This window comes from Garra rufa, chromosome 14, assembly GCF_049309525.1.
Source record: "Garra rufa chromosome 14, GarRuf1.0, whole genome shotgun sequence".
NCBI lineage: Eukaryota > Metazoa > Chordata > Actinopteri > Cypriniformes > Cyprinidae > Garra > Garra rufa.
In genome coordinates this window covers 35,114,136-35,138,579 of record NC_133374.1, presented here as the reverse complement: position 1 = coordinate 35,138,579, position 24,444 = coordinate 35,114,136, and the positions used below count along the sequence as shown (strand labels likewise).

General features: G+C 34.6%; 1 protein-coding gene across 1 annotated transcript in view; it reads right to left on the bottom strand.

Moving 5' to 3' along the window:
* dscamb (Down syndrome cell adhesion molecule b) overlaps window positions 1-24,444 on the bottom strand; it is a 182,337-nt gene that overhangs the window by 136,561 nt on the left and 21,332 nt on the right. The window contains exons 2-3 of the mRNA XM_073817585.1: window positions 20,738-21,055; window positions 18,021-18,167 (exon numbers count right to left, since the gene is read on the bottom strand). Of these exons, the coding sequence (XP_073673686.1) occupies window positions 18,021-18,167; window positions 20,738-21,055 (465 nt within the window). The remainder of the gene's footprint in view (window positions 1-18,020; window positions 18,168-20,737; window positions 21,056-24,444) is intronic.

Genomic DNA, 24,444 nt, shown 5'->3' with positions numbered 1-24,444 from the left:
TCTGCAATTATACATTTTAGATGCAGTGAAAAGCACATTTTTCCCTAACGTGTGCCTTTAGCCCTGTTGTTATCAATACATGAACATGTTTTAGTCAATAAACAGTCAATCCAATATTTGTATTCAAAATAAATTGTTATATAGAAGCCAACTACATCATTGTGGAAAAAAAAGATACAGAATACAGAAAAGGAATGAAAGTGACATTTACTGTGCAGGCAGACTCGTGCGGAATGGATTTGACCTAATAACCCGGCAATTATCAGGAATTAGCCCTAATAGCTATCAGCACAGAGCTATGAAGAGAACACTGGGAGTTTTTTAAAGCTACACTGATGGCATGTCTAGAAGTGGATGGTAATTTACTATATATGTACGGTTTCTTCTATGCATTTAAATATACCAATGTACAAAAATATTTTAGAGGTAACTAACTTTACATTTCTGAAATAAAAGGTCATGCTAAATGGCTATAAGGTCATGCTAAATGGCCATAACATACTGTATGTAGAGGAGATGAGTGTAACACGTAGTGAGTATCACACCAGTGGTGGAAATTAGCAAAAGAGGTGATGATTCATTATCATACATGATCACCAACCTCCTGAGGGCAGAGCAGAAATTGAAAAAAAAAAAAAAAAAGGAATTACATAATTCTTAAATAATAAGGTATACCATTACATCTGGATTCTAATCTGACTTGTGATAATGCTAATGGATGTTAAATGGCAGAACTGGTATGATCTGATTCAGCAGTAACTAAAAGGCCAGAAAACAAAACAGAAATAGGAAATAGAAACTGTGACAAAATTCAGGAATTTAAAATGTTCATGTTTTATTAGTGTTGCAATCCACAAGCCACAGGGACATGCACTATAGTAAAATCATGTTATTCTTTGAAGCACTTTTGAGTAACATGCAAATAAAATCACTTGGTGTAACTGTCTGACACCACTACCGTATAGCGAAATGTCAGGAGAGGGACATACTAACAGTCTAATTAAATACATCACTTTTAATTACACCAGACATTCCAGCGGTTACCCTTTCCTAAAACAGGTTTCAAATGCTTTCAAAAAAGCAGCAGGGAATAAGGTAAAGACTCATCCAAATGTAACCAGCCTTTACCAGAACAAGTCCTTCTGGGAATTCTTTGGCTAAAAACAACTTGTATGGAATCAACAGCCATCTGTAATACCCATGTGAATGTTTTTATGTCCCTGAGGAATAAGTATTAATTAGCAGTTAGAAAAGGAGGGTGCAGAGGCAGTTTCGCCATGGGACAATTCCATATGAGACACACACATATTAGCCAGGGGCCTGTTTGATTCAGATGCTGGGGTAGTTTACTCCCAAACCAGTCAACCTGCTAATTACTCCTGAAGGAAAACAGGCTAGTCCCATCTGCACCCCATTTCCAATTTATAAAGACTTTTTGATGAAGACTTTGAATGTCATAATTTTGGCTTGAATTTCTGGTACCCTGCAAAAATGTTCAACCCTCTTCAACTTTTCAGCCCTCTTCAAGCATCCTCCAAGTTTTAAGTAAAGGCAATTTGGCTAAAAAATAAAATAAAATAAATGAACTGCATAGAAACAAAGATGTTGTTATAACTGCTATAGTATAAATGTATAACATGATACAGAAATAATTTATTGTACAGTGTAATGATAATTTCTCAGTGAAAATAATGCTTACATACAGATTTTATGCTGATTGAATGCATATGCATAATTTAATTGCTACAATTATTATAAATTAAAAATAATAATCTTCTAAAATTAAGAAAATAATTTTGAAAAATAAAGTACGGTTGACCTCAAGTAAATAAAAATATTTGCTACAAGAAATCAAATATTTATAAATGAAAATGAAAACTTTAAGGACTTAAAAGCATCATTCCAGAGATAAACATGATATTAATATTATTATCATTATTATAATTATTTTAAAAAAGCCACCATTAACTGTGGATACACCATTTAAATTAGCGAATATCTCTGATTGTGATATGGTGAGCAGCCATGAGAGTGTGAGATGCTGAATGTTGACTCTAGCTTTGAGAAACAGACAACAATTACATTTGCCCTGGGAGGATGGAGAAACCTGACCATGTTGCCATGGCAACACAAGTACAGCAGAAAGTAACGGGAAAATCGATTCCAAATTTTTCCTCTCTCTTTCTCTCTCTCGCTCTGTTTTTCTTTTCAGCACAACCAGCAATAGAATTCCCCTTCACCCTCATGTATTCGGAATACCATAATTGATCATTTTAAAATACAACAGACACATATCAAATTTCAAGCAGCAGCTGCATGGAGCAAGTAAGAGAGCGATGCAGTATGTTATAGGACTACGTTTGATCAAATCAAACAGAGTGACTTGCTCCCATCCTTTTCTTACATTAAAACACACACACACAAGCACAGCTGAATTCATGTGATAAGCAAATGCTGCCTGCAGAAACCATTGTGATTGGCCAGCTCATGCTACATTAAGATTGCAGCGTACGTCATCAAGAGTCAAAGGTCAGCCTGCAACCTTATGATATCCCCCACAACAAACAACGTCTGTTATGATGTTTTGCAAATGAGTTTTGAAGATTCTTGTCACTGTGTAAAAGCATTTTTTTTACAAACTGACAGTTTGCGTTAATAAAAATTTGCCATTCTTAAGGTATTACATTGTATCTTTTTTTTTTTTTTTTTTGTAAATGTCTAAAATAATTCAATATTACTGATTTGATATTTGATTACATTAACAAAAGTCAAAAGGTATCCACTTTTTTTTTAACACCTCATGATGCTTTGCACAAATTATGGGAGTAACTTCTATAACACTGTAAACAATTAGCAAAAGGCTCTGTCTATGCATGCAATAATAAGCATTTTCAAAAACTGGCTACAATGAGGTGAGATTATGCTAAAGTTACTCACCCTTCAACCATCGAATCAATTTCAGCTTACCATGAATAACCCAAAAGCACAATTATTTCCCGCAACAATATAATGCAAGCGCTAAATGTCACTGTAGTAACATGTCTATATCATGTAACATACGTTGACCTTAATCAAAAATGTTTATTTATTAATATTAACAACGAGTGATAATATTTGAAAGTAATTTCCATCTTTTTTAACAGATAACAAATATTGTATTTACCTAGTTTAGAAACATATAGATTAGAAATGAACACAAACCTGGAAAGAGACATGAGGATTTAGAAAGAAAAACAAGAGATTCTCAATGCATCCAGTTAATTATTCATGGGATATAGCTGTAAATTAAACCGAGAGAGCAGACCACAAATACACAGTATATGTTGTCTTTTTTCATATAGTTAGAGCAGAATACAAAGGAAAATAATAAAGAGGAAAAATGCAGCGGAGTGAGAAAAGTTCTTGCCATAGATATTCTTGTTTTACTATGTTCCATTAAAATACCAAGCGTCACGTTATTCTCCTGATGACTGAAAATAGAACATGAAAGAAAATACAGCTCATTCAGTCAAACTGAATGACGGATAAGAATTGTTTGTTGGGCAAATGGTCATACATTTGTTTTGGGAACCAATTCTCAGTATTAATTAACTATTAACTATGGCCTTTGCCTCATTAAACTAGAATAAGGGATTAATATGTGCTTTATAAGTAATAATAAACAGCCAATATGACTGTAATATGCATGCTAATAAGCAACTAGTTCACAGTAAAAAATAAAGTGTTACCGTGCAAACTGATTTGAAATTGTGTCAGTCTTTTTGTAATTTTACAATGACTTCATTGTATGTAGTTTTATATTAGTGTTATAAAGTTATACAGTTTTCAGTGTGTAGTAAGCTATTATTTCATTCTGGATTGCAAAGGGGTGGGAAGTTTCCGGTAAATTTCCGGAAACTTTCCATGGGAACTTCATTTGGGGAATTTTGGAAAAAATCCAATTTGGAAACTTAACAGGAATTTATGGATATTAATTGTAAATTTAGGGAAATTTAGAGAAACTGTATTATAAACAAATATAAATGTAAAGATTTTGTTTGATCATAAGCTGACATGCATGCAAACCAATACACATTTTAAAAATTACATTTTTGGATTTTTTTGGAATCTGCTTCTTTTCAGGATTCATTGATAAATAGAAACTTACAGAAACTTATAGAACATAATTTATTCAAAACTGAAATATTTTCTAACAATGTCAGTCTTTACTATTTTTATTAATTTAACATCCTTGTTGACTAAAAGTATTAATTTCTTTCAAAGAAAGAAAAAAAGGTACAGTAACGGAATTGTAGTGTATTGTTCAAAAATTATTTTATTATTTTAAATAATGCTGTTCTTTTTTATTATTATTATTGATCAAAGAACCCTGTAAATAAAAAAGGCTTGATGAGCATAAGTGATGCAATGTTCAAAATATAAATAAATAAAAATAGTAATGTGTCCCAACTTTTGACCAGTACTGTACTTCTGTATGATAACACAAAACTGGCTAGCAGTGCTAAAGCAGTGCTGTGCGCATGTGATTGAGCAATATGTAGGGTAGAAATTCAACTGAAATTGCATTAAATCTGGTTGTTTTAACCATTATTATTTTTCTCAACTACGTTTAGGTTCCCAGTTCCTGCAATTTTGTAAATTCCCAGTTTTTCCCATTAATTTCTGTTAATTCCCATATATTTCCGTTAATTCCCATGGAAATTTTCCAGTCTTGAAAATTCCTGGAATTTTGCAACCCTAGTTAAGAGGGATCTACAGGAACTAAATGGCTCAAGACTAATGGTTTACATGGTAAACATGGAAAAGAATGGAAGGTCAAACAAGACAGCTGAGAGTTATGGCTGAGGCATGAGACACTTCTGCCTCACACAGACAGCAATTGGGCAGGGACTGATTATAGTCATCTATACAGAGAATTCCATAGAGGGAGAGATTTTGTTACAGTTTAATACATGGGGTGTAAGGATGTAAATATTTGCTCTTACAACGATTTAATTTATTTGTGATTCTTTATTAAAGGAGTCATGCATTTAGAATTTAAAATTCCCTTAATTTTGATTAAAAATCAATTTCTTAAAATTCGATTAAAAATCGAATTGTGGCCCCAAGAATACATTTGAATCGAATCGTGGGGTACTGAAATAATTTGTTCAAATCATAAAAATACTGTTTTGTGGCTCTTTGAAATCAGTTCAAGCGGCACGATAACGATCATCTCTTCCTCTTTTCTAGTTATTCCATAAAAAAATAAACAGAAATTAATAACACATACTATTTATCAAGTTCAAATCCACCCAAGTTAATCTACTCTTCTGTCTGGGTTGATTGTCAGGCAAATGGCAGATTCTGCATTATGATTGGTCACATCGCCTGTCACTCAAAATCCCTGCGAAGGATGAATTTTTAGCAGCTATAGGAATTAGCTTATTCTAAAATGCTACAAATAGCATATTTCTGCCTTATGCAATCAAACTCACAAGATCACAATTGGAATTTCAAACACTCAATGGTGGTTTATAGTGAGTTTTACGTAAAAGTGTAATATTAATATCATAAATTGTCATCTTTAACTTCATAATACTTGTAGCTATAGTGCAGTATAATTCATCTGTTATCCAGGTCTGATTATATTTCATGGTGTATGTTGTCAAAACAACATAAAGCAAAAGTAAGAATAGCCACAATTTACATTTGAAAACAATGTTCTTGTCATCTTTTCTCACCACTAAATCAAAGTAATAGAAATATTTCCAGTCACTAAATCTAAGCTTATTACAAATTACAAATCAGTAGGAGTTGAAGCAACAAAAGTAACAAACTATTTTATACATATAGCAACTCTATTATTGAAATCTTGCTCATAATTAGTTACACTACTAGTTACTGGAGAAACTAATATTACTATACTGCGTTACTACCCAACACTGAACAGACAGATATTCTCAGTGGTGCTATTAAATAATGTTCATTTAAAAAGTTAAGTAAAACTGTCACATTACCGTATAACACTTATCAAATCATTAGGTAATGTAAGAAATGCCGAAGAAAATATATTTGGCAAAGTGCCTTTACAGACTCCTGGTTGAAAACACCAAGATAAGGGAAATGAATATGCATTAATTATGACATGATCCTCACGATTCAAAAATAAGCCATAAAAATTAACAGTGACCATATCTACAACATTCAACAGCAAGATTCAGCACAAACAAATCTTTTGTCCGAGCAAGCTTTGTTGTTTTGAGTCCCTTTTCATGCTTTTAAATGTCAGCAGGCCCTTGATTCGAAGATGAGACGTGAAGCGGCACTCAGACCTCCAAAAGTACCTCTGCACCTGTACATATGGAATATCTCAACCATGGCAAAAAACACCTGCCACCGGCCTCCTCCAGCAATGGGGCGAGGTAGACCCCGTTCCAGGGCACCTGGGGTAAAAATGAGGCCAAATCTACAGGCGTTTATAAACTGAAATTAATTGGTTGTTCCGCCCGTAATTAGCTCACGCCACACTTATTACTAATCTGCCATTTGGAGCGCTGCCATTTTATGCCCTGGCCGTGATCCAGTGCGTCAGCGTGGTGTTATCCATAAGCTCGGGAAAAGTCCCGTTCTGGGGAGTGGAGCCAAACGGCAGCATAGCATCAGACGGTAACGAAGCCATCAGCGCTTATTAAAGATTAAGTCTCGCTTAGTCCCCAGTGGCCTGAGCAGACCGTTCGGTAATCATATTCATCCTAAACAGCCTAATCGCCACCATATTGCTCTTATTTATCAGTAAACAGTGATGTAAGAGGGATTAATCCAGGGTTATCTCCTTCACATTCAAAGGTATTTGTGCATACAGTGTGCATTTTCACATAAGGCCTACACTTTTCAGGGAATCAACCCAAAAACAGCTTATTTTAGTACCATGATGACTAGAAAGAATTTTAGTATTATATATAAAAAAATATATTTTTATCTGTGTTTTTAGTGATAATTTTCATACTGAAAAAATGGGATCAATTAAATAATTTTTTTTTAAATACTCAAATGAGTCACAGGCAAATTTGTATTAGTTTTTGTCAAATTATATTTATAATTAAAAAAATCCGTAAGACAACGCAAAATTACTTAAGCACAATTTCTATCCTAACCCAATTTCTCTTCTCTGTTTGCGATCAGATCATTTTAAGCTGCTAAACTCAGGGAAAGTTTTCAGTCCAATTATACAGTAAGCGAATACATTCAAACAATCAGTCCAAAAGAGCACTGATGTAAAGAAAACCAGGCTGATTACATTAGAGATGGCAGAGAGAATAGAGACTCATGTTTTAGATCCACAAATTATTCATTCCATTGTATTTCAGTTTCATAGTCTGTTCAACCTGGTTTAATGGCAAAAACTTTGCAAGACGAAATACGTACCAATAAGTACATATCACTGCAGTTTCCAACAGAAATTAACACTAGAGGCAGTAAAACAGTGAGTACTTGTAATCGTTTTCATAAACAGTTATGATAACAGCTCCATATGTTTCACTTTCCGGTGTTTTGACAAATAATGCCTCCTATCAGATTATGCTACCAACACTGTATTTTTAAAACTGTAAGGGTAAGTTTAGGATCGGGGTAGGTGTACACGACAGGGTAGCACAAATTGTCAGAACACCGGACGTAACAAGTATGCTTGGTAGCTTAGCACAGAATTGAACTTAAGATGCAGAATCCTTGGGTATGAATCCAGTAAAAAACATGACTCACGATAAAATGGCTGAAAGATAAAAGATAGAAAAACAAGCTAAAATGGCATGCTTGTGATTGCATTTTTATTTCACATTCGCTTTTGTTCATACTGTCGGGTAAGTTTAGGTTTAGTGCAGATGGTCCGTTATTTTAAAACATCACAGAGCATTAGAGTTACGGCTCCACTCAACAGATATTTCAAGTCAGAACTGCAGTGACATACAAAATCAACGTCACATAAAACGTGGTTGAAAACGAATAGTAAATTAAATGTTCTACCCATTATATTGTGTTTTATTAATGTCTACAACTACCAACCCTAAACCTACCCCTTACAATAATGCAAAAACGGTCATTATTGTACACCATTTTAATATGCTATACTGTAGGAGATTTGAAAACTGATGCTTTTGAATGTTAGCATGACATATTCAGCTTCATATCTATGGGTTTTCATAGACAGTAGGTTTGTTCAGTAGCTCACGCAGTACAGAGATGTACTTGAGAGGTGAAGAGCTCCAGTTCGAATCCCATGATCATGCATTGTATTTATGCATAGACACATTTCAGTACATTTACATTGTTTCCACACATATTCAGAAAAATGGTTTGATGTGTCATGTGTATGTTGCTGTGTTTAGTTTATTCTGAATGAATCTGTTTTTTTTTTTGAAAGAAATTAATAATTAATAATTGCTACATTTATTCTGCATTAAATTGATCAAAAGTGACAGTAAATACATTTGTAATGTTACAAAAGTTGTTTTTTTAGCCAAATGCTGTTAACAATCTATTCATCCTTTTAAAAAAGTACACAACTGTTTTTACTGAAGACTGGAGTGCTGATCTTAAAAATTCAGCAATGCATCATAGTAAATGCATTTCAAATATATTCAAATAGAAAACTGTAATATTTCACAATACTACTATTTTTGCTGTATTTTGGATCAAATAAATGTAGCCTTGGTGAGCTAAAGAGACTTACATTTACAAGAAACATACCAATGTAAAACTTTTTAATGTCCTTTGCAAAACATGCAGGAAACAGTTACAGTTGTCAACATCAAAAATAATTTCCAGATATCTGTTTGGTGTACATTAGTTTTACATACTGTAATTTTATATAGATTGCACATTTTAGAGAAATGAACTAAATTCAAAGAAATCATGTTTAAAAGAGAAACGTTTGTTGTTTAGATCACAAATAATCTGAGTAAGTTATTTTAACTTAATTAACTTAATTTCACCATAAACTAAATTTGCTTTAATAACAACATTTTAATAGCAAACCTTTTTTTATTGTAGGGTTCTTTTTAAAACATACAACATTCATATGAAAATACCTAAAACAACAAATTAAAAAATATATTCTGTATATAGAATTTTAGAATCCTTGATTTTTACTTTAAGGACTTTAAAGAAATAACATGATCGTTTCACTTTTTTCAATATACGTGTTTGTAAGTTTGGTAATATAAAAAACAACAACCTAACTATTTCTTTAGGTACACCGCACCCTTAAAGGAGACATCAGAAAACCGATACCTCTCTCTCTCTCTCTCTCTCTCTCTCTCTCTCTCTCTCTCTCTTTGTATTCCCTAAACGTTCACCAGCACTCATGCTGCAAATGCACAAATGCATCCTTCAGCTTATGCTCCCATAATTCTCAGTGGCAGCTGTGTGATTAATGTACATAGCTATTGATTTTTTAGGTCCTTTTTTCCCTCCTCTACACTATATCCTTCTTTCTTTTTCCCTCTCTCTTTCTCTCTCTCCCTCTCTCTCTTTCTCTGACGTATTTTGTGTGATGAAAGCAGGGTTTTAAAGGCATGTGGAGCAGAATTGAATATGTTTTTCAAGCAATACACATTCAGCTCACATTACAATTATAGCTGTAGATACACATCATCTTGACAAAAAAAAATCACAAATTAGATTTCAAAATTATCTGCTCTTCTTGTTTTCTAGCTGAAGTGAGCTGGCCTTTGGTCTAGTTAGTCAAACAGCAGTTATGAGCTGGTGTGATGCTTTGGAGATGACCTGCGTTCTCTTCTTCAGCTGTGACCCAATTTACTTACAACATACAATATCCAACTAAAGGATGTATAGTAGAAATGGATGCACATAAAGGTAATACAAAAAAAAAAACAGTAGAATAGACAGACTGGAGGAATCATATTCTTAATCAATTCTTACTTTCCAGTTAAAAAATATCTAAACATTGTGTAATTTCTGTGCTGTGAGCATCACCAAACGAGATTTCAGAAATTATGTTTACAAACAAACATTTTTCAAACGCACAAATCTTTTCTCACTTAGATTTTTTGTTGTTTTCAGCCAACATATCTAAAAATTCTTAAATCAAGAAGGATTTTTTAGACAAAGAAAAAATATTGTCATTGTTGAGTCAAAATTAAGTGCTTTTGCTTGAAACAAGCTAAATATTCTGCCAATCTTGTTTTCTGTTTGAAATAAGATTTTTTTTTGCTTGTTCTAAGCAAAAACTCACTTAATTTTGACTTAATTAAAAACAAAAAAACATTCTGTTTATTCTGAATGTATTAGTATGCAGTCATAACACCTTTAATGAAACACAAGACAGCTAATCATTTTAAATGTATACTTCTACATGTATTTTTCAATTTGCTACATCTCCTGTCTGTAAGGTGTGTTACTCTCAATCTATGCGATGAACGTCTAAAAACTCAGAAAAAAAAAATTAAGTGTGTTTTCGCTTGAAACAAGCAAAATAATCTGCCAATGGGGTAAGAAAAATAATCTTGTTTTCTGTTCGAAATATTTTTTTTTTCTTACCCCATTGGCAGATTATTTTGCTTGTTCTATAAGCAAAAACTAACTTAATTTTAACTTGTTTTTTTTTTTTTTTTTGAAAAAAAAAAAAAAAGAAAATCATTTTAAAAATCTAAGAAAATCCTATTTTGGCTGAAAACAAGACAAAAAATCAAAGTAAGAAAAGCATTTTTTGCAGTGCAACCCCTATCTTTGTTTCTTTCTTCTTTTTTTCACAGACGAACAGGTAGACCCATTCAATGCTCACATTATTATTTGATTCAAAAATCAACAATGTGGGCTGCAAATGGCCTGTCAATGTATTTATTTCAGAACAAGAGGAATATATTATCATACAAGTAACACTGAACAAAATTATAAACATTCTGTTTATTATGAAAGTATTACTATGCAGTATCTCAATCATAAAACCTTTAATGAAACACAAGAAAGATAATCATTTTAAATGTATACTTCTATATGTATTTTGTCCATTCATCTCCTGTCTGTAAGGTGTGTTACTCTTGAATCTATGTGATAAATGTGTTACTTTGTGGTTCTTCCTCTTCTTATCAGCTCAAGGTTGTGTTCACACATTACTGTTTCTTCCACAATGCCTTGAGGTGGACTGTGACAACCACGAATGGATCATTGCAGAAATACAGGATCTCTCGTTTTCTTGGTGTTATGTTAAGTTTTTATAGCAATTATACACAGCAAATTTGCACCTAGTAAAGTGTTTATATATATCAGGTTTATTCAGGTCCATGAACAAAAACAATTTTAAATCTTGTACAAAAGATCAAAATGTACATTATATATAATATGACTTTACTATTTTTAAGAATGTTATTGTATTTCTTAGAAATTTAGAAATTTACCTAAAGAAAGGTGTTAAGGTGGTTAAAGCCATGAGAAACCTTCACATTACTCCTACAGCAGTGAGAGGGGTTTCAGGAGAGACATTCACACTGCACACTGCATAGAACATTTGCTGTACACACAAAGAGAAGGTAGAGCAGAGAGAGAGAATGAGCAAGAGAGAGAGAGAGAGAGAGAGAGAGAGAGAGGCTTACATTTTACATTTATCTTTCTCCTCTAGCTTCAGCCTGTAAGCCTGGTGCTTCACCATCTCCAACTTAATCTGCAGGCTAGAGAAAGATGAAAGGAGTGTGGGTTTGTTCTAATGAGAATGCACTATCTGCAGGCTCCCAGCAGCAGCGGCAGCCATAGACACTGTGTCTGGCCCCAGCCGCACTCACTCAAACATGGCGCTGGCTTTTCAACATGTCTGACCGCCCCTCTGCTCTTTATATATTCTATAAGCAGCGGCAGTCGCACAGAGGAGTCCATGGAATTGATATTCCTCCCAATACTCACGCGCTTAGTATTTTACCGGCTTTACACTTTTACAGGTCAGATTTTGATGTATGAATGTAGAAAGCAATCTGAAAAGTATTTTTAATGTGATTTCTGTTTTAGTTAGCTTGATATCATATCTTTATAGCTACAAAATGGGGTTATGAAATAACCATTGTTCCTGATGAGGTTTAAATATAAGGACTGAGCAATAGTGGGAATAATAATTTATTTAATAGTGCTTACTGAGCATTATTGCTCATTCTTATAGCTAAACCCCTAAATCAGCTAAGTATTAAACTTTTGTGATATGGACATAAATGATATCTCAAAGTGTATGGCTTGCTGAGTAGAGATGAACTAATGCAATTTGATTTATATTTTAAAATAAGTGGTCAGCAGTGCTGTGCAGTATTATCATTTTAAAGGGGTCATATGATGCGGTTTCTTGTTTTCCTTTGTCTTTGGAGTGTTACAAGCTGTTTGTGCACAGATAAGATCCGTAAAGTTGCAAAGCTTAAAGTCTCAAACCCAAAGAGATATTTATTATAAAAGTTAAGACTCAGTCACGCCTTCCTAAAATGGCTCGTTTAAGCACGCCCCCATATGTCCACATCACGGCGTGGGTAGATTTGCATAACACTGCCCATATTTATATGAAAAGAAAGAAGGCGTACCTTTTACCGGCTGTAGTAGTGTTGCAGCCGCCATGTTGTGGAGACGCAGTGTGTTTCATTGCAAAAACGAAAGTACTTTGTTTAGCCTTCCAAATGAGGACACAACTAGAAATCAGTGGTTAAGTTATATTTACAACACTGTTACGGAACAGTACAATGCAAATATTTGAGTGTGTGCAGTGCATTTTATGGAGGACTGTTTACTGAACCTGGGAGAACAACTTACAATGCCAGCTGTACAAAAAGGGTTAAGGTTATAAAGTGGGGCAATTCCAACGTTGCAAGGACAGTCTGCGACTGTCTGTTCTTTAAAGAATTTGCTACTGACTATTCAAATGCGAGTTCTGAGCAGTGTAGAGTAGTGCTTGTTGTTTCTCATTCAACAATCGAAAATACAGACATGGTGTTATTTTTACGCGACCCAACGCAACGCAACAAGTAAAAAGAGTGTATGAGTCATTATAATCAGTAGTTATGTCCCCGCTGGATGCAACAAATGCGTATATAACAAATAAGGGGTGTAACATTTCCTTCACACGCTTGAGGTATTCGGCCAGTCAGAATGCACCGGATAGCTGGCCATTCAGAAACCACCTCGCTTTTCATCAACGATGAGTTTTGTAAAAATCAATGCGTTTCAAAAAGGCAGGGCAGAGAGGAGCAACAATAATGTACGATATGTGAAAAATAATGTTTTTTGAACCTCAAACCACATAAACACATTGCATTACACCAAATACACAAAATAATGCTCTTTTTAGCAACATCATATGACCCCTTTAATAAGCATTTTCTCAATATTTTAACATTGCATCAACTATTGATAAACACATTATTATTATTATTATTATTATTATTTTGTTATTTATCACACTTTTTTCCTTGAAGTATTGAGATTTTACGTTAATAATTAAGTAACACAATTGCTGTTCTCTAAAGTTGGTTAATAATCACATGATTTGCAGGTAAACAAGTAAAATATTTCATCTTTTTAGTAATTGTTGTTGTTTTTTCAGTTGATGTATGTGTAATATAATGTTTAATGCACTTCATGTTGTGAATAACAATATATTTGCTTCTATTTGTATTTTTTGTATTACTATGGTACACGATTACCCTATTTAATAAATCAAAAGTAATTTAAAAGTAATCAGAAAGTAGTCTGATTATATTGACTAAAATGTGTAATGTAATCAATTACGTTACATGTCAAATCAGTGGCGGACTAAAATTAGTAAGTAATCTACATAGCACTGGTGATCTGACTTAGAAGATGTAATAAAGATTTTCAACTAACAGACAGTTAAACAGATGGAAAAAATCCCATTGACAATGACTAAAGTAAGAAACCCTCTAGCAATACCCTAGCAGCCATCCACAATACCTTAGCAACCAAACAGCAATACACAAAACATTATGCATGCGCATGCACCACTCACTTTTTTTCTTTTATAAATATTGGAAAAGTAATTTCCTATAAATGCAAGCAATATATTAAAACTCCTATTCAGACTGCATAGTTTGTGTTCAAACCTATGCATTTTGAATGCATTTCCACTGACTAAAACACTGACACACTGAAGTACCATGGCTGAAATGATTCATTCATTATCCAGTTAGCATCTTAATCGTCAATCCACAACGGCACCTTAAAAGATTAACTCATCAACGCATTTGCAAATGCAAACTCTCAATATTTACGGCAAAGTCCCATTAGAAACAGACCATTAAATAAGTAAAGTGCATGTGGCTGTGATTTCCCCTCTAACCGCGCTGGAAGGGAAAGTGAATTAAGCTTAATGGTTTGACAAATGTCAGTGAATGTCAGCCATGAGAGAGGGACACTTCTACGGCCGTGAAGTAAACTGTAATGAGAAAAGCCAAAGGCAAAGCGCTGTAAAAATGATAGAGGGACCAAAGTTTAGCACGAATGCAACAAGCTGCGTCAAAAACACATAACAAGAGGGTAGAGGGGAGGGGCTAAAATATTAGAGGGCCTGGTGATGCCATCGGAAAAGGAAATTTGTTTTTAAGGCACATTACATTATTTTTTTTTACAGTAAAACAGAGAATGCGTATTATGAAATCAAATAGGCATAATTTTAATTTCATGTTGACTTTAACTACATGTTTCATCCAAGTGGCTGATTGCATCCCTTCAGTCTCTAAAACCAGATCAAATGGGTGATCCAACGGATAAAAGGCTTGCATACAGACAAGATGACAAAAGAAATATGGCCACCATCAATATTCAGTAGTCAAATCCCTGAAATACATACAAAAACAGCCTGCAAGGTGCATTAGGACCTGTTCTGTGCTCTGGCCACTCAAAGAGGAAGATACACTCACAAACGCACACACATGGGCCCTTTCACCTGCACAGCCTTTCATCTCTTTATTAGAGCTGTCAATTGTTTATCAAAAGCCGGGAGGGGACGGATCCACAGCCATGAATTTGAAAGCGCACACAGAAAGGTCCGTTTTAAAATGCATGACAGGTTAATGGTAAGTTAGAGTATCATTAGGCCCCGTTCATTCACATTTAAAGCAGGCCCTCGCTTCAAATGACTAGGGAGCAGTCTTTATTTTGAGAGGTAATTCATATTGTAATTATATTTTCAATCACAGTTCATTAATTAAGACAAGTCCCACTCTGTAATCATGCATTTCATCTTCTCTGTGATTTGCGGGACAATCTCCAGCGTTAGCCGGAATTATAGGGCCGGAATAGCTCGCGCGTCCTCTCCGAACACTGATTTATGCTAAGCAGACAAGGGAAAAGAGATCGAATGCTTCATGCTAACAGCACAATCGTTCTGCTCTGATGTACAGTATTTTACGTGGCAATCCTGATTTACAATTTCAAACAGAAACAAAATGATTACTAAGCGATTCAGAATGCAAAATTTGCAAAACTATGATTCATTTTGTTTTGTTTTTTAATTTATTTTAAATTTGAATGCATTTGATAGTCGATTTTACTCTTGTATCCTTGTGCCAGCTCAGATTTTTTTAACACCAAAATATGAAAATCCATCATAAAAGTCACATTTTGCAACTACTTTATTTTAAATAAAGAACAGCTAACAATTTTGCAACTAAATTTTGTCAGTATATACTTGAGGTAATTTATGAGACAAGATGTGTCAAGAAAAATAATTATAATATTTATACCAGTAAAATGCTGTGTACAATACAATAAAATAGCCAATGTTTCTTTCATAATATGAATTCCATTAGAAATAGGATGTTTAATAGATAAAAAAAATAGATCAGACTTCTTTAAAATTTATTTTAAATTTTAATGCATTTGACAATTGATTTTACACTTTTATCCTTATGCCAGAACAGATTTTCAACACTAAAATATAAAAATCCATCATAAACATGCACATTTTGAGTCACATTTTAAAACTACTTCATTTTAAATAAATAAAGAACAGCCAACAATTTACAGCCAGCAACATATTTAAAAGTTAATTTAACTCAGTGTATATGAGTATAGTGCTTATATTTATTGGTTTTAAAACTTAAATGGTTTAAGGCAATCGGTTTCCTCAAACGGTTTGAGTTACCGTAACTTGTCGGGTTTTACAGTGTGAGGTAATTTATGCAAAATCTGAATGATTAAAAAAGAACGAAGCAATTTTAAACAACAACAACAACAAAAAAAGATCACTATGGGCTTTTTAGTATTTTTTTCCCCCAATGAAGCAAGACAAAGTAGTTGGCTTTAGTTAGTTAGTTTAGAATACTCATGGGATCCATGTATATCCACTGATAGATCCACTGTTTGAGATTGTGAAAAGTTCTGTTCATTTTATTTTTAGGTGCAAAATATGTGTCCACATTTAATAAAATGCATCCACCCATCTGAGATTTAACCTTCAAAAAGCTGCTAGGACAAGAAAACAAAATGAAAACAAAACAGTGCAGGTTTGAAGCTATCAGGTGACCAGTAGAATGCTGTGTGCAATACAATACAATAGCCCATTTTTCTTTCATAATATGTTTTCCATTAGAAATAGGATGTTTAATAGATTAAACAAAATGTAAGACTTGATTGTACATATCAAGAACTGCCTGGATTTCAAAAGTCAGCTTTTTATACCAGAAAAATGGCAGACCATAAATAGTTTGCAATGCATTGTGAAGGGTTACTTTAAAACATGACCAGCATTTCGTTTTAAGGAGTCCTTTTGGGACATGGAGGCTGAAGGTCAAGTTCACACTCAAGAGTAATCTTGACATATCCCATTATATCATTACTGGCATTCAGTTAATATCGGCAAGACTTTAGAAAGAATTTCATGCCTACAACTGTAGCCTAAACCAAATCCAGCTAACAACTGGTTAACGGTCGCATCAAGCCAATGTTTTTGAATTCACCTGTATTTGATATAACAACACAATGGTATGCCAGAGATTCCAGAAGAATTGATTGTGTGCTGTACATTTGTTTGTTGCTTGTATTTTATGAATAGTACGAACAACATGTGGTAATTTTGGAACATGTTTTTGAACAACTAATCTAATTCCCAAAGAGCCGATCTTCATGCTGACCACAGCACCACCAACAATTATTTGCAAAATCGGAATGATTAAAAAAAGAATGAAGCGCAGACACATGCCAGCATAAAAATCTCAAAGCCCATTTCTCTGCAAGAGTAAACAATTCTTCAGCTTCACATGCCAGAGAGCTTTCAGCCACACGTCTGAGGTCCTTCATCATTAAATATTTAGCAAGAGATGAGCATTGGATAGGTCTAATGCTTCTGACATTTCGCACACGGGTTGATATTGGCATGTGCTGCAACCACATCAGATAAAACAGTTATTTATCTTTATAAATGAGACTGACTATGTAATTGCAGAACCATTCATAGAGGTATGAGGAATATCATGCATAGTATTCCATATTTCACCAACCACACTGGCCAATTACTACCAGGCTGTTACCATGGAAATGTCGTCAGATAGTCATAAGTGGTGATGTACATTGATTGGTAAGATAATGGATTTTTCAAAGCTCAATAAAGGCTCTGATGCAAGATGTTGCCGTCTGTCATGGAGAGGCAAATCTTTTTAATCTAAGGACTCCAAATAACTTTTGAGTGTACAGTATTTGATAAACAGTAGCTTTTGCATGTCTAAAACCACACACCACACTCAAACTTTCTCTAAATGCTTCCATTCATGGCAAATCCAGCCAGAGGGTATTAGTCAATCAAAGACTTAAAATGAACATAAAATGTAAAGTAAAGCACTTAACTTTTTCAAAACAGCTGAGGCAGATCAATATTAACATGCTAAACAACCATTTTTGTTTCAGTGAGACACAAAAGTAATGCTAAAGAAGGAATGGTAGTTCCAGGGAGGAAGGTTTGTTTAAATACGCAAAACAAAGCTTTCATAAGTTTGCTATGATCTCGCAAGTTCATCAAAAGCAATGTGAGTGATCAGCCCTACCTGAGACAAGTGAGACTGTGTCTTTCTCCCATGATACAACACTGACATACTCCTCTACTGAGGCCGGGATAATGCACTTGAAGACCGCCGTATTCCCTCGCATGACTCTCTGATCAGCCACCCGAACTGTGTATGGCTCCCGGAATACTGCGGCGAAGAGGAAAGAGTTTTTTACTTGTTATTCTTACAAGTTCACAAACATTTCTGAAAATGTGATTTCTAAGAATGTACTCCAATCAAATTCTGTTAAATAGATTATTAATTAGTAGGCTCACCGCTATTCTGGTCATTTTTTTAAGCACATTTTACCAATTCCAAACCACACTAATCTTAATAACTACTATTAATTTTGTATTTAATTATTTATAAGTGATATATAAATGTCTATGACGGCTGGAAGTGAAAAACTCCTTATATTCAGGTGTGCACAATCATTAGGCATGTTTTTTTTAACAGATAAAATGAGCCAAAAAAAGAGATTTAACTCTGACTGAGAAGTTGAAAGTTAATAAATACCCATAAGAAGGATGCAATACTGATACAATTTGCAAAGTTAAGGCATGACCACTGGACAGTGAAATGCTCGTTGGGTCTGCAACAGGTGGAGAAGAAAAGATGCATGTCAATTGCAAAGAAGAATTAAGCTGAAAATTAGGTGTGAAACCATCAGGAACCATTTAGTCTCCGGCACCACCATTTTCCAGAACTGCAACCTACCTGGAGTCTCGAGAAGTTCAATGTGTCAGGTTCTCAGAGACTTTGCTTGGGCAAAAAAATCCTAAAAAATTACCCTTACTTAATAAGAATAACATTCGGAAGTGTTGTGAAATACATGGAGACTGTTTTTTTAGCAGGCTTTATTGACAGATGATTTGAGAGTGAATCTTGAAGGACATTCATTTGTAGCACTCTTTCGATAGTTTATCCTCCAGAATCTGGCAGTAAGTTTTGAGATCTCCTATCCTGAAATGTCTGTCTTGCAGAGATAAACTAAAAACTCCCAAAACTTACTGCCAAATTCTGGAAGATATATTCTTGAAAGAGTGCTAAGAGGACGTGGTGCTGGTCCTTCAAGAGTTCTCAACTTATCTGTCTATAAAGCCTATAAAATAACAGTCTTCATATTTCACAACACTTCAACATATTTTTATTAAGTAAGGGTAATTTCTTGGGATTTTTTACCCAAGCAAACTCTGAGAATCTGACACATTGCACTTCTGGAGACTCCAGGTAGGTTGCAGTTCTGGAAAATGGTGGTACTGGAGATGGTTTCACACCTAATTCTTCACCTTAGTTCTTAATTATTTTGCAGTTAACATGTGTCTTTTCTTCTCCACCATCCATGTGTTTTTTTTTCTTACTGTGCTGACCCAACAAGCATTTTTCTGGCCAATCGTCATGCCTTAACTTTGCAAATTCTAGTATTGCATTACTATTGTATCCTTCTCACGGACATTTAATAATTTTTGATTTTTCAGTCCGAGTTAAATCTCTTTTTTGGCTCATTTCATCTGTAAAAGAAAATGTGCCTAATAATTATGCAGTTTTTCACTTCCAGCCTTAATGGACAATAATTATGCACACAGTGTATATTAGTAGCTATGCAATATAAAAAAAAATAAAACAATAAAAAAAAACTGTATATATTGGGTGGTTGATTCGGGTAACTGAAATGTACAAATAGAGATACAGAGACAGAGAATGCACATTGGCACACAAACAAAGGACCCAAATTCCAGCATTGTCTTCTCCGCACATGTCTGACCTAAGTAAAAAATTCATTAATATTTCAGTGTTTTTCATCTGTCTATCTTAGAGCTGTCACAGAAGCACAACTCTATGGACACTTTCATTCAGAATCAGAATCAGAATCAGAATCAGAATTTAATATATAATGCTGAACTGTAGGACATTTTAAAAATTCAAAGGTTAGTTTAATATGTTAAAATCTAGATTAGTTCTTAATTTTCATTGTTTCCTTTGTGTGCATGTATACCTTGAATTCTCTATGTTATGGGGCGCAAATACACTATCCCCAAAATTTTTTTACATTTTTGGTCCATATGAAACAACTTATAAATCATACAGAATTAGTTTCTGAAAAATGCAGAGTAAGGGGATAGAAAATACAGTTTGTACAGTCTTAAAATAATTATGCCTATGCGTAAAGCTAATGGAGGTAATGATATTATAAATATTCACTAATTTAAAAAAAAAAAAAACTAAATATCTACAAATACAGCTGCAATCAGCAATGACGGGCCCAAGCCCCAGTGCCACCCCGATAGCTGAACGGGGTTCTCTAGACCATAAAGACTGTGAAACAGGCACAAACACAGAAAGGAAAGGATATATAAAGTTAGATTTAGCATCCTCAGTGTCTTGAGATGTTCACCAAATTTGGTGGTGATCAGATGAATCCCTAGGAGGAGTATTAAAAAGTTTAATGCATGGTTTTTGAAACCAGATAGATAGAAAATACAGTTTGTACAGTATAAAAATCATTACGCCTATGCATAGTCCCTGTAAAACAAAAAAACTGTTTGTTTATGTGTGTGTGTGTGTGTGTGTGTGTGTGTGTGTGTGTGTGTGTGTGTGTGTGTGTGGCCATAACTCATTGATAAAAATGCTATATTAATAAAAATGAATTTGTGTATTTCTCATTATGGGTTGCATACTATATAAATTTTGAATTTTGTTCTGCTGAGCTGACTGACCGGCCTTAATGTGTAGGTCTTGGCTCCTGATCTTTCCTGATGGGTTTTCCGCTGTGCAGTAGTATGTATTGTCATTGATTAGGTTACTATAGCTGGATGGCAGGAAGCCGTAGATCTGCAGCGTGCCATTGGGGTGCACATGGCGGATGCTTGGGACATCGTAGATCTCCTCCCCGGTGGCGAGGTACCACCTCAGCGTGGCGGGGGGCACGGCCGCGGCAGGACACGGCACCAGTGCCCCTGTGGTGCTGGAGAACACTACCTCTTGCAGAGATGCATTGACAAAATATAAGCTGGAACGTAGATCTTCACCGAAAACTGAAAAGGAAAAGACAGGACAAGAGAGACACATGAGACACATTAATTTTGGATGTAAAGGTGAAACGTTTTCCATTACAGCTTAAAATTGAGATACAACTATAAGTACCTCAAATTAAAATAAGCTGTGATCTACTTTACATTAAAAAATTAAGTTATTTTGATATATACATAAGCTATTAGCTTATTACTGTAGCTTATATGATTAACTATAGCTATATAAAAATGTATATAAATATACAGACAGTATTAAAGAGCAGCACTAAGACACAGAAGAGAAAATGTGGCATTGCATTATGACACAACCAAAGAAAAGTTCAAGTTGAATGACTTTCTGCTAATTGCTAAATTTCTCTTGTGTCTTCATGAAAATCACTTCAATGCTGTGCCACAGGCCCTATCTGAGCACCAATCTCCGTTTGGCAGTAAATGGCTCACCAGTGACAGCTGGCAGTGTTTTCCCTCGGGACGAAACATTTTAGCACTTCATAAATTTCTAACAAGGTTTCAAATTGCAGCAGTTTCAACCTTTTCTGAGGATCAGCGGGTTTCACTCACAAAGCAGAAGGTACACACAGAAGACGACGTGCATTCATAAACACACGTGTGCCCACATGCTCAGATATAACACTCCAGTTGTTGGCACGCTTGATGAGCAAACACAGACAAGCAAACAAACGAAACCCGCGAACAAGCGCTCATAATGGTGATAATCTTTACTGTGGCAATCTGAGGCATATGGTACCATTCATCAAGTGGCACGCTGAAGCAACCATCTGTTAAAATATCTTGTTTTGCCAGCGAGAGGCTTGGCGGAGCGTTTGTTCTGATATTAAAGAGTGTGAAAACATTCTGGCCTTTATGCAATAAGAATTTGCTCCCTCACTCTTTTGTAAACCAAAGCAATCATTGTTGATCTTCATTCCAAGAGGACTAATAAATACTTTTTGCTACCTAACTCAAGTGATTCAACACATTCTGCACTAATCATCTGGCACTTGATGAATTCATGTGGGTATGTTGGTTAATAGAAGAGTGTTCTGTAAGTGTGCCTTCTTCCACTCAAATAAAGACCCGCTGATGTAAAATATAATTAAATTCCATGTGTGTCCACTAAAAATGAATAAATCCTAATTAAGATTTTCAGATTGCGGAGAGTAAACTGTGTTTCTTCCATAAATATGGAACCTTTTAGCTTGGACACCAGCAGAAAGGATTGTCAGTCAAGTCATGATGGGGCTTTTTATTTATCATGTCTACTATTAGTATATATTTAATAATGAAGAAAAAGTCTCATTAAATTATTATTTCTTAGACAAAAAAAGTCAAAAGTACTACTTCACTGCTTAATAATATAAAAAAGGCTAAAATCAAAGTCATAAAAACAGCACAGATATATGCACAAATAAATAAATGTAAATCAATAAATCAATAACAATGTATATATCAAACTTAAAAAAGAAACCCTAATGATTATATACATATATAACTCTCTCATTTAACTGGCTGTCTGTTTTATAGAGTTACAGCAATGAACGGGTTCCTATAAACCATAAAGCACAAACACAGAAAAGAAAAGATATATAAACTTTAATTTAGCATTCTCGGTGTCTTGGGATGTTCACCAAGTTTGGTGGCCATCGGATGAATCCCAAGGAGGAGTATTAAAAAGTGTGATGCATGGTTTTTGAAACCATGAATAGTTGACTACCTGTTTGGCAGTGTTAATGACATGCAGTGTGAATGTTGTTCAGCTCAATGAGATCTAATGTGTACCATATACCAGTATATACCATACTCAGTAGTCAACATTCGAAGTGGATCAAAACCTTTCATCAAATTTGTCCTAAAACCAAAAAGAATACCCGTTCTTATCTTAGGACAACTTTTGATTAACTTTTTTGATCCACTTTGAATGTTGACTACTGTATATACACCATATATACCAGTATGAATTTCATATACATGCAAGTATGTATGAGATATGCAAGTTTTCTGACTGCGTTCCAGGGGGCGCTGAAGACCCCCACTGCCACACCTCTGTACCAGTATTGGCGGTGTCCTAATGACCACATAATCCAACATGGATCATTTTCCGGAGTTTATGAGCACATTAGGAGCATGTGTTTTAAACTTGACAAAAGATTTTATTTGCTTTATTCTCTTACAAGTCATTGACCCAAATATGCACCATATCCCCATTGAGAATATGACAGTACCTTAAAATGCTCTATTTTGTTCAAAACAAACAAATTTTAAATCATGTCATCTCGAGTTCGAGACACCTTTTTTTGTTTTAAAAAGGTAGCCTTTAGGCTTGTTTGTTTGTTTGTTTTCTCTTTACACATTAAGCAGGCAAAATTTAGTCCAAGTCAAATCAAATCCTTCTTGAAAGGGCCCCATATTTGAACAAGAAAACAGCACTTTAATACTCAACAACCCAGAGGAAAAATTCATAATTGTCATAATTTTTCATGAAATGAACCATAAAGACGAAAAAGTGACACTGTTTAATAATGTATTGTGTGCATTCATAATTAACCAAGGTTTTTCTCTCTTTGGGTACGGCTTTGGAAGAAAAACCGCACTCTATTCAATATTAAACTGGTCTCTCATCTGAAGGTCTGTACATCAAATACATCTCCCCTTCCTTTTCTTTGGGCTAGGAGAGTGATTGGGATGGCAGTTGACTCTAATGCACTGGCCTTGCTTTGCCTGTAGGCCTTTAATGTCGTGTCACCTGAGGCGTGGGTTGCACCTGATGGAAAGTGGCTCACACCAAGCCAAGGTGACTTTAGTAGGGCATTTCAGAAACACGCACACAACTTTCATGATTTTTTTTTATCCTCATAATTAGCTGGGCATATGTGCGTACACACGCATACTCAAATTGAGACGCTCAAATATATTGATTTCATTTCATAAGCAAGGTTTACAGATTTTACAGAGGGTTTAAAAGTAATGTTTGATGTTTCATTCAGTTTTTATGGCCTATAAAACAAGAAAGTTAAGTTTACCTCACAGAAAGTAAATTCTACCCTAAATCTATACAAGAAAGGCAGTACAATAAATTATGTAAGGGATAATCAACGGTTTGCCGTGCGTTAAAGGATTTTAAATGCACGACGTGGAGGCTAATAACCGCCCGACGAGAAGCAGAGGGTGGTTGCCTCCGCGAAGTGCATTTTAAATCCTTTAACGCACGGCAAGCCGTTGATTATCCCGCTTATTCCATGGTTATAGACAAATTAAAACTAGGATTGATATTTGCAACGCAAAATTTGACTGAATGGATAAAAAAGACGGTTATTTTCGTCAGTTATGACACACAGCTCTAGCATTCTGACCCAGTGGCGGTTCTAGACAAATTTGACTAGGGGGGCCAAGAA